This window comes from Branchiostoma lanceolatum, chromosome 17, assembly GCF_035083965.1.
Source record: "Branchiostoma lanceolatum isolate klBraLanc5 chromosome 17, klBraLanc5.hap2, whole genome shotgun sequence".
Lineage (NCBI taxonomy): Eukaryota > Metazoa > Chordata > Leptocardii > Amphioxiformes > Branchiostomatidae > Branchiostoma > Branchiostoma lanceolatum.
The window spans coordinates 12436248-12450382 of NC_089738.1; the positions used below are offsets into that span (position 1 = coordinate 12436248).

At 42.1% G+C, this 14135-nt stretch overlaps 2 protein-coding genes across 3 annotated transcripts; both read left to right on the top strand.

The window, feature by feature from the left end:
- The first annotated feature begins 128 nt into the window (after nt 1-128).
- On the top strand, nt 129-3216 carry LOC136422409 (uncharacterized). Its single transcript, XM_066410177.1, has 4 exons — nt 129-207; nt 590-670; nt 1360-1546; nt 1991-3216. Exons 2-4 carry the CDS (start codon nt 596-598, stop codon nt 2839-2841), a joined length of 1113 nt encoding a protein of 370 aa, XP_066266274.1. The 5' UTR covers nt 129-207; nt 590-595; the 3' UTR covers nt 2842-3216.
- A 1964-nt stretch (nt 3217-5180) lies between these two features.
- Nucleotides 5181-13677, top strand: LOC136422410 (PTB-containing, cubilin and LRP1-interacting protein-like). Of its 2 annotated transcripts, XM_066410178.1 has the most exons (3): nt 5181-5504; nt 7083-7163; nt 12258-13677. In XM_066410178.1, exon 3 carries the CDS (start codon nt 12287-12289, stop codon nt 13106-13108), a length of 822 nt encoding a protein of 273 aa, XP_066266275.1. In that variant the 5' UTR covers nt 5181-5504; nt 7083-7163; nt 12258-12286; the 3' UTR covers nt 13109-13677. The 2 variants fall into 2 exon arrangements, with proteins under 2 accessions (XP_066266275.1, XP_066266276.1); XM_066410179.1 differs by lacking the exon at nt 7083-7163.
- Nucleotides 13678-14135: the final 458 nt, after the last annotated feature.

The following is a 14135-nucleotide window of genomic DNA, read 5'->3' on the forward strand; positions in this document are numbered from 1 at the left end:
AACTGTATATGCTACATGTGAATTATTAACTCAAAATCAAAATACTGCTTATCATTATACATAACATGATCACGTTGAGCTTAGGTTTGTGAGCATGAAAGGTAAATGTTTGAATGAACAAAGCGGCGGACAACTATATACTGACCTTTGACCGGGAAAAATCCGGAAGTGAACACGCGGTTTTGGCGGGCTCTTCAAAAATTTAAGGTTGGTCTAAATCTACGTCCACAATCGGCACACTATTTATCTAGAGCAGTTTGTACAAAACACACTTTTCTTTAACTACCACTGACTATTTATAGTTTGCTGCTTGTTTGTCGTGTAAGGTGGTCTTGATCTGTCCTGGCCCCATGCCCCCCTCCCCACAAAAGATGACCACCCTTCCTTTTAGCAAGGAGGTTATATACTAGTGGTCTATATAGCCTCCTTGCTTATAGTCATAGATCTTTGATAGATTCCTTGGTCGTGTCTAGAAGAACTATTATTCAGACCTTATATGAATGAATGAATGAAGGGAATGAATTGATGAATAATTGAATGAATGAATGAATGATAATGAAGTTGTTTCAATACTTGTTGTTGTCTCCAGATTGCTATGGGAAAACGAAAAGAACCGACCCACAAGCCTGTCCCTTGTGGGGTTTGGGTTTCCAAGAAGAGGCAGAAACAGGTTTGTAGTAACTAAAAGTACTCAAACTGTACATAGTGATACATCTACATTTTGGTACCCCCAAATAGCCCCTTCAGGGGCAAAGTAAGGGGGGAGTTGAGGACCCGGGCTAAGGCGGGCAGGCCTCCAGCCGGAACAGAACGACTCAACGGTGGGAGCCGTCGTAACCGTGCCAGGCAGCAGGGTGTTCCACTGTGGGATAGTACGGGGAAAGAAGGAGTGTTTATACCTATCGGCACTTGCGTATATACATATACTAGTAACAACTTTGCAGCATGGCAACTGTGAAAACTGCTGAAATAAAACCACTGCAAACATTTCAAGATTTACAATACTTGTACAGTACTTGTAGTTATACAGTCTTTGGTGGAGTTTCACTTACTACTCAGTAGTAGTAATTTCCTATGTACTGTCCCATAGATATAAGTCAGCAAGCTAGTAATAATCCATCAGTACTTATCATTCATAGTTTTGGGATAATGACAATGCTGAGATGGAATTCGACCGGTTTCAACTTTATTCAGTCATTTTCAAGAATGCATCAGTACTTAGTTATGCACTATGGAGGCTGTGCAGTTCAACATTGAACTTGTCACATGTCACCTTGAGCTTAAATCTCAGCCACCTTCTGCTCAAGTTCCTTTGTTTTTGCTTTAGAATTATTCCAACAATTTCTTCTTTACCTTCAGCTGTTACTGCCCCAACCTAAGCGTGCCAGGCTTTCATCTGTGACTGTTATACCAACACGGCCGCTAGGCGGCGCAAGGGAACTGCCCAAACGACAGGCCACGATAACAGAGATTTTCAGCTCAAGGGGAAGAAAAGATGAAGAAACTGCAGCAACTACATCCGAATCCAATTCAAGTCAAGTTAATGGTTTGTTTGTTTGTTTATTTGTTTGTTTTCTTGTTTCACAAAACCAGTAAACCACCTTTAGGTGTAACACACCAGTTTTGTACAGAAAGTACAAGCTGCGTAAGACCAGACTGTCAGGTTTTCATTTGAACCACTCACAGTCACACTGGGATGGACCCCTACTCTTTTTGAAAAGAGTAGGAGTGATTAAATCCCCACAAACTTAAAGGCATTTACAGCACTAGAACAGCTTACAAACTCTAGCAATGTTGCTGCATAACCAAGATTCATTCAGTATTCAGACTTTATGATTGGTTGTTATCAACAGTGACATCAAAAGTCTTTTAAGAACAACTTTTCTTACCTACAAATTACCCCAATGCTACAATCATGCACACACAAATTAAGCAACATCTTAACAATACGGGTAATTTTGTTTGCCCTGGCTATTTTTATGTTATACAGGTACAGAACACTGCTACGAGAAAGCTTCAGATCCCAACCGACTAGACTCTACTATACGGTTGTCACCGGAGTCAGCCAATCAACAAATCATATTGAAGACTTCTGACAAGAACTTCAGCACTGCCCATTATAGGACTTCAACAGATAAGTCGAAAGGCAAGGAACGGTCAGATGAAGAGGAATACGGCTATAGTTTGACCGACGGCTCGCAAAATGACAAACCTCTCTCCCCACTCAAGTACACACAAGATTTTGAAGGAAACCTAAAATTAAAAACTCCATTCAACTTACCAAAAACTGACACCAATGATGACGTTTTCACAAAAAATCAGACTGTAAAGAACTCTATGTCAAAAGAAACACTACATTCAAAGAACATACAGAAACCTCAAAATGTAACCAAGAGTTGTGAGCATGTAAAGCGCCAGGAAACTAGAGTGGAAAAAACGCTGCAACTGACTGAAAGGCATGAAGTTTTGTCACAACCGATGTATACTCTGGACACTCAAGGAGACCTGAAGACCAAGTTCGGGACTGAACACGACTGTCCTCAAACGCTAGATGACCAAAATGTAGGTCTTCGTGAAAAACCAATGTTGGACACCATGCCATGTACAGAGGCATTGTCACCACTGAAGTACACATTAGACAGTCAGGGAGAGCTTATGTACAAAGACAACCACCCATGTGATGGTGCAAGAAAAGGGCACTCAGAAGAGAGCCATTCTCTAAGGTGCGGACACAGCGATGTGGACATTGAAGATGATTCTCTGCTCTCAGAGCCAGACGTTCTATCACAGCTTAAGTACACATTAGACTCTGAAGGAGAACTTAAGTGCAAAGGAAACTAGCAACAAAGTTTTAGCTCTAATCGAAAAATCTGAGTTGGACACCATGTAATGTACAGACTCTAAGTCACTCTAGTATTGTCACCTCTGCACTACAAGTTAGATAGTCTGCAGTACATGTTTAAACAGCTAGGGAGAGCTTATATACAGCTTACCAGTAGTAACACTAGTACTGACAGCCATCATAACCCAAATGATCAAATCCTTCCTCTAGGAAAAGTTTTGGATGCAGATTATAGCTCCCCCACCCATAATGAAGAATTGAATGATTCACAATCAATTATTTTAAAACTACTGTTTGCTGAGTCAGGTACAATCTCATAATCCACTATGGTTGTACAATATACAGTAAAACTTGAAAAGTTGGCAGTGGTTTTATTTTTGTGGTGATCTCTCCACAGAGAATATGCATTTTTTTTTCAATATCACTGTACTACAGAATTTATTCAATTGTTTAACTGCAAGCTTAAAAGCCCGCAAAAATCTTCTTTCCCCTTCTATTGCAAAATTAAGTTGCCGCAAAAATAAATTAATATCAAGTACTTGGATTTGGTTGCACAACTTCCGCCAGCTCACCCACCAATTGGTCAAATTTAGGATGAAAGTGAGAGTGATTTCGAACCAGTTAAGCTCAGTAGAGCTACTCTCCCACTGGTCGTAACAGAAAAGACAGACGATATGTACAGAATTTACAGGTTCATTGTACAGGGGAAATTCCCCTAGCTCTTTTCAACAAGCATGATGTCCTATGGACTTCAACCCTTTCCAGTAGTGTGCATGTGGAGTAAGCAACAGTAGCTGGGATTCAAACTCCCAACCTCTTGGTCCATGGCAGAGGTAGGGTTACTATTAAACCTTTGGACTACTCACACTAACGTTACAAGTTACTTACAACCTATAACATTTTTATCCACCCAAGCCCAATCTGACGTCACACCTGACCCCCAATAATCGCATAATCTACTCCTAAGCCAACAACAGTCATAACATCTGCTAACTTGGACCAATTATATGTGCAAGGCTAAAAGGGCAGGTGTTAGGAGCAAACTGAGTAGATTATGAGATCGTCAGGTGTTAGGACTGACGTCATATTATGTTTTAGAGTGAGCCTGAGCATAAATGTTGTGATTATTACTTAAAGAATATGGCTGGCAATTTGAAATTTGACTCTCCAATTTTCATAGCCAGATCTAGAATTTTTGATGCTGCAATTCTTGGGTACAAAAAATGCTGAACAAAAATTCGAAGATTTCATACTTGAACGAATTATTTAGAGTTTTTGTGAATGTCTAAATACCATAGTCCTAGCCTTATCGTGGGCTACAGCAGTTGATGCTCAACTAGTCCCAAGCCACCTGGGTGTCCCAAATTGAGGTCATTGACCTTGCCGGTAGACCAGCTGTCTATGAACTACTTTCAAGACGGGCATATCAGCCTGTAATGCTGCTGTACCTGAATACTGTGGTGCTAGGGGAGGGTGATGTTCATTCGTGACACTCTCACGACAAGATGATGAGGGCAGTAGGGGCCAAAAATCGCCACGTTTCGTTGGGACCTCACTAAACTACCCACATACCGAGCTTCATATAAATCCTTAAAAAGGATCTTGAGTTTATATTGCTCATTTCTGTAAATTCTTTTATTTTTGTGGGGACTTGATTTTGCAGTAGAGAACCTAGGAAAAGGTTGGTTTTCCGGGTGTTTTAAGATCGCAGATATATCGATTTAGTAGTAGAACAGTAGTTTACCGTAGTAGTAATACAGTGGAAATTGCCTCCTTGCGGATTTTGAATGCACGACGCCTCACGAGGATGGGTGGTCAAGTTCTTTAGGGCAAGTAAATTGACGTAGTAGATTATCTCCTTGGACGGCTCCTTTAGAAGGATTGAATGCAAATTATTGGAAGAATATCCCAGGACAAAAATATTATAACCGTATCTGCATGTGTACAACTGTCCTTGCCCCTCATTTTATCCTTCACATATCATTCGCGGCTATCAGCCATTAGGCCTACTCTGGTAACAGCTTACAAACGGTCGCACACTTCACCTGTCAATCATACTAAATTCCCGCGTAAAATTTGGACTCTCACGGCGGGACGGTAGTAGCCTCGTCAGCAGCCTCCGCGAGTCGGGCTTTTTGGACTTATGATATGCTTTTTTTTCTGATCGCATATCAGTTTTATATTGTGTTCGGTTTCTTGTGACCGCGGCAATAGAACTGATATGAAATGAATACATTAGAAATGATATCCCATCAGAGATAAATCATATTATATAAGCCAAACAAAGCCCGCCATGTAGATCCTGTAAGGAGGCTAGCACGGCAGTGTGATGTAGATACCGACAGCTGTCGCGCCACCATTTTTTTACCGCACGCACGCACAGCGCACCCAGACACTGAATCACGTCCACATTCTCGCACTGGAACGGAACCGCGCACGCAGTCATAATACATCCTCTTTACGCGTGTTTATACTTCCTATTACCTGGGCCACTCGCCAGCGTGACTAGCTCCCCGTGGTATTGCAATCCTAACGTCTGAGTGGATTTTTATAGGGCACGGGAATCATTTCACATTTGCAGCTTCCTGTGTTGTTGGTACAACTCGCCCGATTCTTCAATCTAGTGTCGACAAAGGGACGTTTTATTATCTTCACAGCCCAGGTACGTGTATAGCCTTTTGCGAAAATGCCATTTTTAAACACTGATAAGGTGTAGGGAAACATTGTAGTGTTGTTCCCTAGAAAAAGCCTGCCGAGCCTAGCCATCTTTGGGAAGGGGGGGGGGGGTGCGACTACTCGTAAGGGACCTAAAATTGTCGATCTGATTGATGGAAACGTTGCAAACTCATCTTTCAACATGTTCTCTTCATTTCTGTTGAAATAGAAAATTATGCTTGTACAATGTATATCTTTATAGTTAAAATACGAAGCTGAGAATATACCAGTGTCCTGATGCATTTCAGTTAACATTGTTAAACTACATTTGTTGGATCACTTCCGCCGGAAATTAAAAAAAAAAATATCATATATAATCTTTGCCTACTGGCTCTAATCTTTTCAGGACCGTAATCGTACACACAACATTATTTTTCCTATGCCCAACTCGTACTACGCATTCCGTTCCTTGATGTATCGCTACTGGCGTCTTCCTTCCCGGGTCCAATATCCTCAGCGACATTTCATCCGTTTTACTGATGGTTGGAATGCATCGCAGACAACAGTAATTGCCGCAGCTATCGAACACCTGTGGCGTGCACTTCTTGGCACAGTTTATAATTGCACGTATGATGATGATGTGTGAAGGTATTCGAGTGTAAAGGGTATGTATTGTCAGTGTAAAGCGGGTATCTCACTGGACTGCGCAAAATTGCGAAAGCCGCAAACTTGCGCCAATTTGTCACCTGAATTTGCGACTTATTTGAGAATTTCGAGACTCTGTCCTTCGATTTGCATAACAATGTCGGGCGTGTTTTGTTTCTGTCTCTGGGGCCCATCACCTTTGACATTGCTCATGCGTACTTAGAATCGTGAACCTCTGCATAGCTGTGAGCTGGATTCATGTCCATGTACTCGAGCTCTTGGCACAGATCAAACTTGGAGGTTATCCAATCGTCACTTCAGTGTGAAGGTCACCCCCACGCCCAAGAAAGTTTGTTTTCATCTCGAAGGTTTATATAGTAGATGTCGTATGAGCAGTAGCAGTTATCCCAAACATAGAAAAACACCCGTTGCCTCTACCCTCTCTAGAGCTCAGAAAAATCTTTCGATTCACGTGCAATTAAGATCACAGAAAAATTGACATTTTTAAGTTGATTAAGGTTCATTTCAAACAAAAGCGCTCTCGCAAATTTGAGAAGTACGACAATGGCTGTCAAACATGGCTTCGTAAATCAAGGGACTCTTTTTTCGCATTAGTGGCTATTTCATGGGTTGAGGATGTGTCAGTATGTGATATTCTTTACTTTTCTACCTTGTAATACCAGCTATGGATTTTCTCTGAATACCCTAAGAGAGCCTCCCTTGCTGGGCCCGCCAGTGAACTCCAACTCGCCCCCCGAGGATGACGGATAGCCGCACCGATGTTGTGGACAGTTTTCCGATTTAGGCAATGTCCGCTCGCACGCGGGCAATTCAGGTCTCCGAGTAGTAAACAGATGTTCATGGCGGCCGTCTAACACATGAAACGCAACGTAACGTTCTTCAGTAACGTCATTTTCTTCTTAAAATTCTAATATTCCAGCTACGAGCAACAACTGTCGGCAGGCAGACGCTGTACACCCGTGTGCCATCACCACACAAAGGATTCGCTGACAAGCGAGAGGTAATACTATAGACGCTATCTTTATCTAGAGCTCGCTTCCATGCTGAAATTTCAAACCGTTATCTTTATGTGTATGTCACTAGTAAGGAAGTCGCATCGTATGTGTACTAGCATGTTGATGCTATGTGCTGATGATATTTCAGTCATCCGTGAATGTTGTTGTACCCTTGAGGACTACAGATGGCGAACACACAGTTGTTATGGGAAATGTGATGGAGTGTGCGGAGATCCGTTTTGTCAAGGAGGTTAACCTCCTTGGGTTTGTCATTGGCCCTAGACTACGCCATATCCATTAATTTTGTGGGCTGGAAAAATTGTAGAAATCGGCTGATATAATGATTTTCCAGAGAGATTAACTGACTACGGGGGTTCAATTTTTTTTCTTTTTTTTTACTCTAACCCCTTGCCCAATTATTCTATCTTCTGTATGTTTTGGCCAGTTTCTAGTCTGCCGCAGTATTTTCCCAGCCCGCAAAATTGTCTGGTTGTGTCTGATGACTATCCTTAGCCCTCAGTATGCATAGATCCAACCAGGCATACTTAAACGGTTCTGATGAAATAGGCCGGGGTGTGATTATGATTTCCTCGTCTAGCTATAAGAAACGTGCTGTGTATTAAAGTGGATAAAGCATGGCTAGTGGCAGTGTGTTCCTGTCAATAGTGGAAGAAGTCTTATTGACAAGAAGCACAGAAATACCTTTTAAAAATCGGTAAACATCCATTCAAAGAATCTACGAATTGGCTCAGTCGGAAGGGACAGACAAGCAAAGGGCTAGGGTTTTCTTACTCTTTTTCAAGATTCATTTTGATTACTAGATCTAGTCTAGTCAGTTTTTCTTTCTGAGGAATGTAGATAAGTGTTGTTTTTGCCCCATTTTACAGTATTATCGTTAGGGTTGGGGTTGACAGATTCAACGATGTATTATTTACAAGGAACATCCTAGTACCAAAAATTATTATTCTGTCAATAGTGCCGAAACATTCTTGTTGACAGGAACATCCTCTGAATAGTGTCAATGTTGTATTGGTTGGAACATCTTGTCAATAGTGCAAAATTCTTACTTCAGACAGGAACATCTTGTTATAGTACAAGTGACTCTTATTGACCGGACCATTATGTAGATAGTGCAAAAAATCCTATTGACAAACATCCTGTCAATAGTGCAAAAAATTATTGCTGACAGGAACATATATATGTCAACGGTCTCGGCCGAGTGGATAACTTAACGACTGCCAGTTTTCCAGTGCCAATCTTCCGTTTGAAAACACAATAAACTGTTATTTCCAGATTTCTTTCTGGTCACTAGTTCAAGTAACGACATGTAATCAGTAGTGAGTCTGAAGAAAAGGTTTTCCGTCTATCACAGACACTTACAGACGATATCCGGTCTTCAGTGGTCCGGCTTCCCAGATTCTTTCGTTCAATTACACGGGGCTGATTGAATCGTCCAGTCTGGAATTACGTGCTATTTTATTCATACGTCTTCGTTAGGAAATGACTACTAGCGGAAAACTGCAGATATGTCTCCACTACATGGTTCTCACTCATGATTACTTTGGATAAGGATCCTCAACCTACAAATTACAGTGTTAATGGTGATGTTGAGTGTGTAAATAGCACGTCTGGCACCCAGCCACGAAAAATCAACGGTTACCCTTGCCAACACGCATTCCTGAGACATTTAGAATAGTTCCTAAGCAATCCAGGATGTACGATCTGCTCGACGGTATGGCAATTTGTGATTTGCGGCGTGCGCCCGTTTCAAACCAATGGCGCGGATATCTGGGGCGGTGTGGTATAGATTTCATGGTGGATAGATGGCCCAGAGAGATTTACATAAACCATTGCTGCCCGCGCAACCGTCACACCATACTGTAAATCTTTAAACATTAGCGGGTGTTTTATTTTTTACGGCACCGCGACATCTTGACGGCGCGAATATGTTAGCTGTGTGTTACAGCATTGTTTTGACCGCGAAACCTCCTTTCCACTCCTAACGTGAAATTATAAACGCGAAATTAAATCCTTACGATAATAATTGAATATACAGTACGCCAGACTGAAACCGATGTAGCGTCTACAGCAGACTCTGTTCACGGACTGTGTACTCTGTCTGGGCCGACTAACCCCTTACACTCTTTTTGACTACAAATATAAAGTAGTGTCCAAGCAGATGTCGGTAGGCAAAATCGTTGCGTCTTCTGGCTCCCCGTTATTGATATCATGACCGGGTGAATAATGTTTTCGATGTGTCTGCCTGAGTTGTTTTTGTTTTTTTGCTTGTGTGTCACAAAGATCCCATGATAATCTCATTTTGTCAGTCTAAAATTCCCTGCTAAATGCATGTCTGCTGTCTTATGAGAAGCGGGGAAGATGCATTAGACAGCATCAGCGAGATATTCATAATTATGACTTAACCAAGAAATTGACAAAAACTTAAATAACACGAAGGTATGAGATCTACGATTTCTTGTTATGTTTTCCGCATCTTCTTGTAACGCGGAAATGTTAAGTCGATTCAACTTAATTTCAAAGCCCACTGTTTCGTTGTTATACTAGTATTTTGTATGTAAATTGTAATACTATATTCTTTAATATTTTTCTGCCAACTCAAACGTAGCGAAAACCGCAGAATCCTCTGATTTGAATATCCTCTCTAGGACCGTATGTAGATCAATTATTCAGGACGCGAAGCAAGATAATCGGCTCCTGGCACGACCAGGCACCCGTTCCTTGTTTCCTCGGCATTGTTAGTACTACGGGCTTACAGGAATAGAAAGTAATCTGTTTATCATCCACGTCATTGTGCAGGGGAGAAAGGCTTTGTGCAGGCGACTGTACAGACTCTGCAGAGGCTCTTTTAGGGGTAGCCAAGATATAAAAACACGCGGATTGATACAGTTCACGCACTCGTGAGCTTTCTGTCTTACTACTCGGTAACCTTTGTAAAGTACATGTTAATATCTATAACAATTGATATATACAATTATCTCTGTCATAATCAAAATAATCGTTTTTTTACCTATCAAGGAAGTTTGTGGGACAGTCATTTCTGAAACCTTTGGAACATTTTTATATGCACCATTTCTAGCTTCAACAAAATTCAAAAGCTTTGGAAATCTACTGCTTAAATCATACTACAACAGTATTATGATTCGTTTGCTGTTGTATTGTTGTATTCTTCCATAAAAGTGTTAATCATTTCATTCTTCAACTTTATATGAAAATTTCTGATACATATATAAAGTTCACAAGGGTTTAAACTACAAAAAAGATGTTCACACTTAAGTAATATCATCAAAATGTTTGTTTCTGGTACCAAAAGAAAACATGGCTCAGTCGGACCCTCCACTATAAATATCTGTGCCTGTGGAATGTTACAACACTTGAACACAGCCCTCCATTCACGGGTGACTTTGGCAGGGTAGAGAGATGGGGGGACTACGTTTTAAGGAGGGTTATTTTTGTTGTGGTATGGAGAGAATGTTGACCGGAGAGGTCAGTAGGATTAGGTCGGCAGTTGGAGGGTGGCAACATTGCGGTCAGCACTGGAATAACAGCGGTCGACTTTCATTTTTTTCCAACGTATTGGATGTAAAGGTCACGAGTTTAGGCGCAGCGAATGCAGCTTACTATGTCGTGCTTAACTTCTGGATATATGATTATATATCTTAAATTCAGAATTCTTTGATATCAAGACACATACATGACTAAAAATTCAGCTTTTATAGGAAATGTTTGGGACATCGTAACAAATCACGGTAGCAGTGGACTTAAGCAAGGTAATCTTATTCTGGAGTAGAATATAGACACCTCCATTTGACTTTCTCATAAATATTATGGAACACGGAAATAAAAGCGAGTTATCGACGCCCCCCATATTTCATTGGTCTGTCCAGAGCCATTAACACAAAAGCTAATTCCACAAGCAATTGTACCATTTGCTATTAGTACAAGGCGGCTTTAGTTTTCAAGGACATTATATCAAGGGCTGCTAAAAAGGTTTACACCGTACACGTTGTACCTTCTGACTTGCAGGCTATTGCACTTAATAGTTCCATATGTTTCATATAATTTATGATGTAGCCAATTATAGGCCCATGTCTTTATTGCTCTTTTATTAATGGTTTTTATCGACCGAAGAAACAATAGCTCGTGAAACATGTAAACGGCGATAACCTGGGTACAGTGGTAGTAAATAGGCTGCATTTCAATAGTGATGTTAGTTGCATATTTTATTTGCCATAATTATGGATAAAGTTGAAAGATTTAACGCTAGCAGATGCTAGAAAATTGGGATTGGATGATAATTCTACGGTAGTCTTTTAAATCTTTCACAGTGCTAGTGGCAAGCAATCGCGTACGTTTTGAGTAATACTTCTGAGGATTGTGGCAATTAATCTCTTTTGACACGATGGGACCATATCGTTGTTTAGTGACGTAGTAGTAATAGGTTGAAGACAGGCAATGAATAACACAGCACAGACATACGCGCTACTATAACGATGATATTTGTATTCAAATCACCCCCTGGCTTCAGAAATTTTCGGGTTCTCAAACCTCCTGTGAAAGCTTCTTCATTTGTGTACTTATATTTCCCTATCTATTGTCCGCACCCTACACTGTTCTGCCGTTCGGGTAAACCGTATTCCTTGCCTCTTAGGCATCCGTATTTTGCAGGCCTTCTCAGGGGCTTATGGAGAGCAGAATTAGGCCAACAAATAGCTAGGAGAGTGAGCTCGCGGTAAGGGTAACCTTGCAAATAATACTCTATGGTGACCAAACTCCCCTAGCAAATTATCATCCTCCCAATAGATTTCTGTGGCTAAATTTGACTATTTTTTTGCCAGTGTAGCTAGCCTTTTTTGGACTACGACCAACTAGCTAATACTAGCACGGATGGCTAGCAAATCCTTGTTCGTGGGCATCAAGCACAAAATAGGCTTCATTATTAAAAAAAGGAAGTCTTTTGTTGTGTTCCTTTGCTATTCAAACCAGTAGTCGCCATGGCTACCCCCTCCAATGGAGGTCGACCAGCCCCACGCGGTTTGTATAATCTCCTGTAACATTTCTGTATTCTATTGTTGTTGCAGGAGCACGCCGAGGAAAGAAAGGTGTAGCCATGTTGCTGAGAAAGTCTCTCTCCTTACTGACGTTGCGGCGTGGGAAGGACGTCGAAGCCATAGAACTGTCCGAGACAGAGGCGTCGCGGCAGAAGACGCGTCACGTTGGATTTATGGTCGTGTATGTCGGGAAGGTGCCGCTCATGGAGGACGTTACGCCGGGGCCTGGGTGTACCGAGGCCGCCGTGTCGCAGCTATTAGGACCGTCAGCCGCAAACGGCAATGTCGAGGTACCAGGCCGCTTGGACATCCTACCGCACGGGATAAGGCTATCGAAGTCTCCGGAGGAAAATGACGTCCACGATGTTAGCGTTCAACAGCAACAACACGACAACCTGACGTTTGACTTGCAAAGAATCGCCTTCTGTTCGGCAGACCACAAGGCGAGGAACAATGTTTTCTCCTGGATTTACCGAGAGGTAGGTGAGGCCGGGCGGCCCGTGCTGGAATGTCACGCGGTGTTGTGCGAGAGTCAGCGGCACGCCAAGTTCTTCGCGCTCCGCCTCGGCCACTTCTTCAACTCGGCCTGGAACCAGATGGCGCGGGCCGAGCAGTCCCTGCGGCTCCTCCAAGAGGGAAGGAAGATTCGAAGGAGCAGCACCCAACACGAGTGTCTTGGCGCCTCCACGACATATCCATCTCCTCAGCGCGACCACACGTCGCAAACCAACGGCGTCAGTGACAAACCAACGCAAAACGGTGCGGTACCAGCAACAACAACAGCGGCCCACGTTTCGGCAGAGCCCGGTCAGTTGGACATGTTGAAGAACGCTGACGTCTCACATGCATCTCAAAACGGGGTCGCAGAGATCTTCATATAAGAGGACTACTGATTGTACATCTGTTGCCGCGGCACTAGTACGTCGCCAATATAGAACAATACATTAGAGAAAACGCACAGTTGCTTTTGATGGAGACCCAAAATGCAGTGGAAATTTTACCAATGCTATTGACAGTACTGTTGTCATTGTTGTTGTTGTTGTTTTTGTTCTTCGAGAATCCGTAATTATGTCCTTATCTCCGTTATTATTCCAGCTCGACCACAAAGTAGTGAATGGACGCGGTTATCTTTTAAGTAATCTTGGTTTAGATACTTAAAGTCTGCATGTTAGTCTGCCTATGATGTTTTTAGTCTATGCCAGACTTCTAAACCCTGAGCTTCTGTAAAATAGAAACTGGCCAAACAATTTCTATTATTGTATCAACAAGCAAAGAGTTTGGCAGTCTACGATATTCCGACAATGGTGACAAAAACATCGATTTTAACCAGGACCTAAACGAAAGTAGACGAAAGGCTTTTTGTGTAATAAATAGAGCCGTAAAACACTGGTCCAATGTACAGCCGTTCAATTGTAACATATCTTTCTGATTAAACCAATTGCAATATGTACATGGAAGTCAGCCTACTAATTTCTAGCTTGTGGTCGTTTTCAGACGTGCTCAGGCGACAGGAGTGGAACTCTCAAGAGAAGAGACAAAAGGCGGAGTAATCCGGTTATCTCTGCGGCTCTGCCCGGATTCCTGGCTATTCTTAAGGGCAATTTTCCCACCAGGACGAAAATTCCAAGCAGGCTCTGCGAGTCGTGGTTTTTAGGTAGTCTCTACCGGACTAACCACGCCATCTATGGGGAGAATATTTGCCAAAAGGGTTTGGCCACCATTTGCAGGCGCAGGGGGAATCATTAACCTTACCGTAGCCTGACTAGCCAAATCATTTCTTCTTTTTTTGGCCGAATTCTACGATCCATACCCCCATAGGAACGCCTGGTGAAGGCTACTATTTGGGGGCCTATAATGTGTTGTTTTTTTTTTGACATCAGGTCTTGGTAGCCAGTTTCTTGTGGGCCG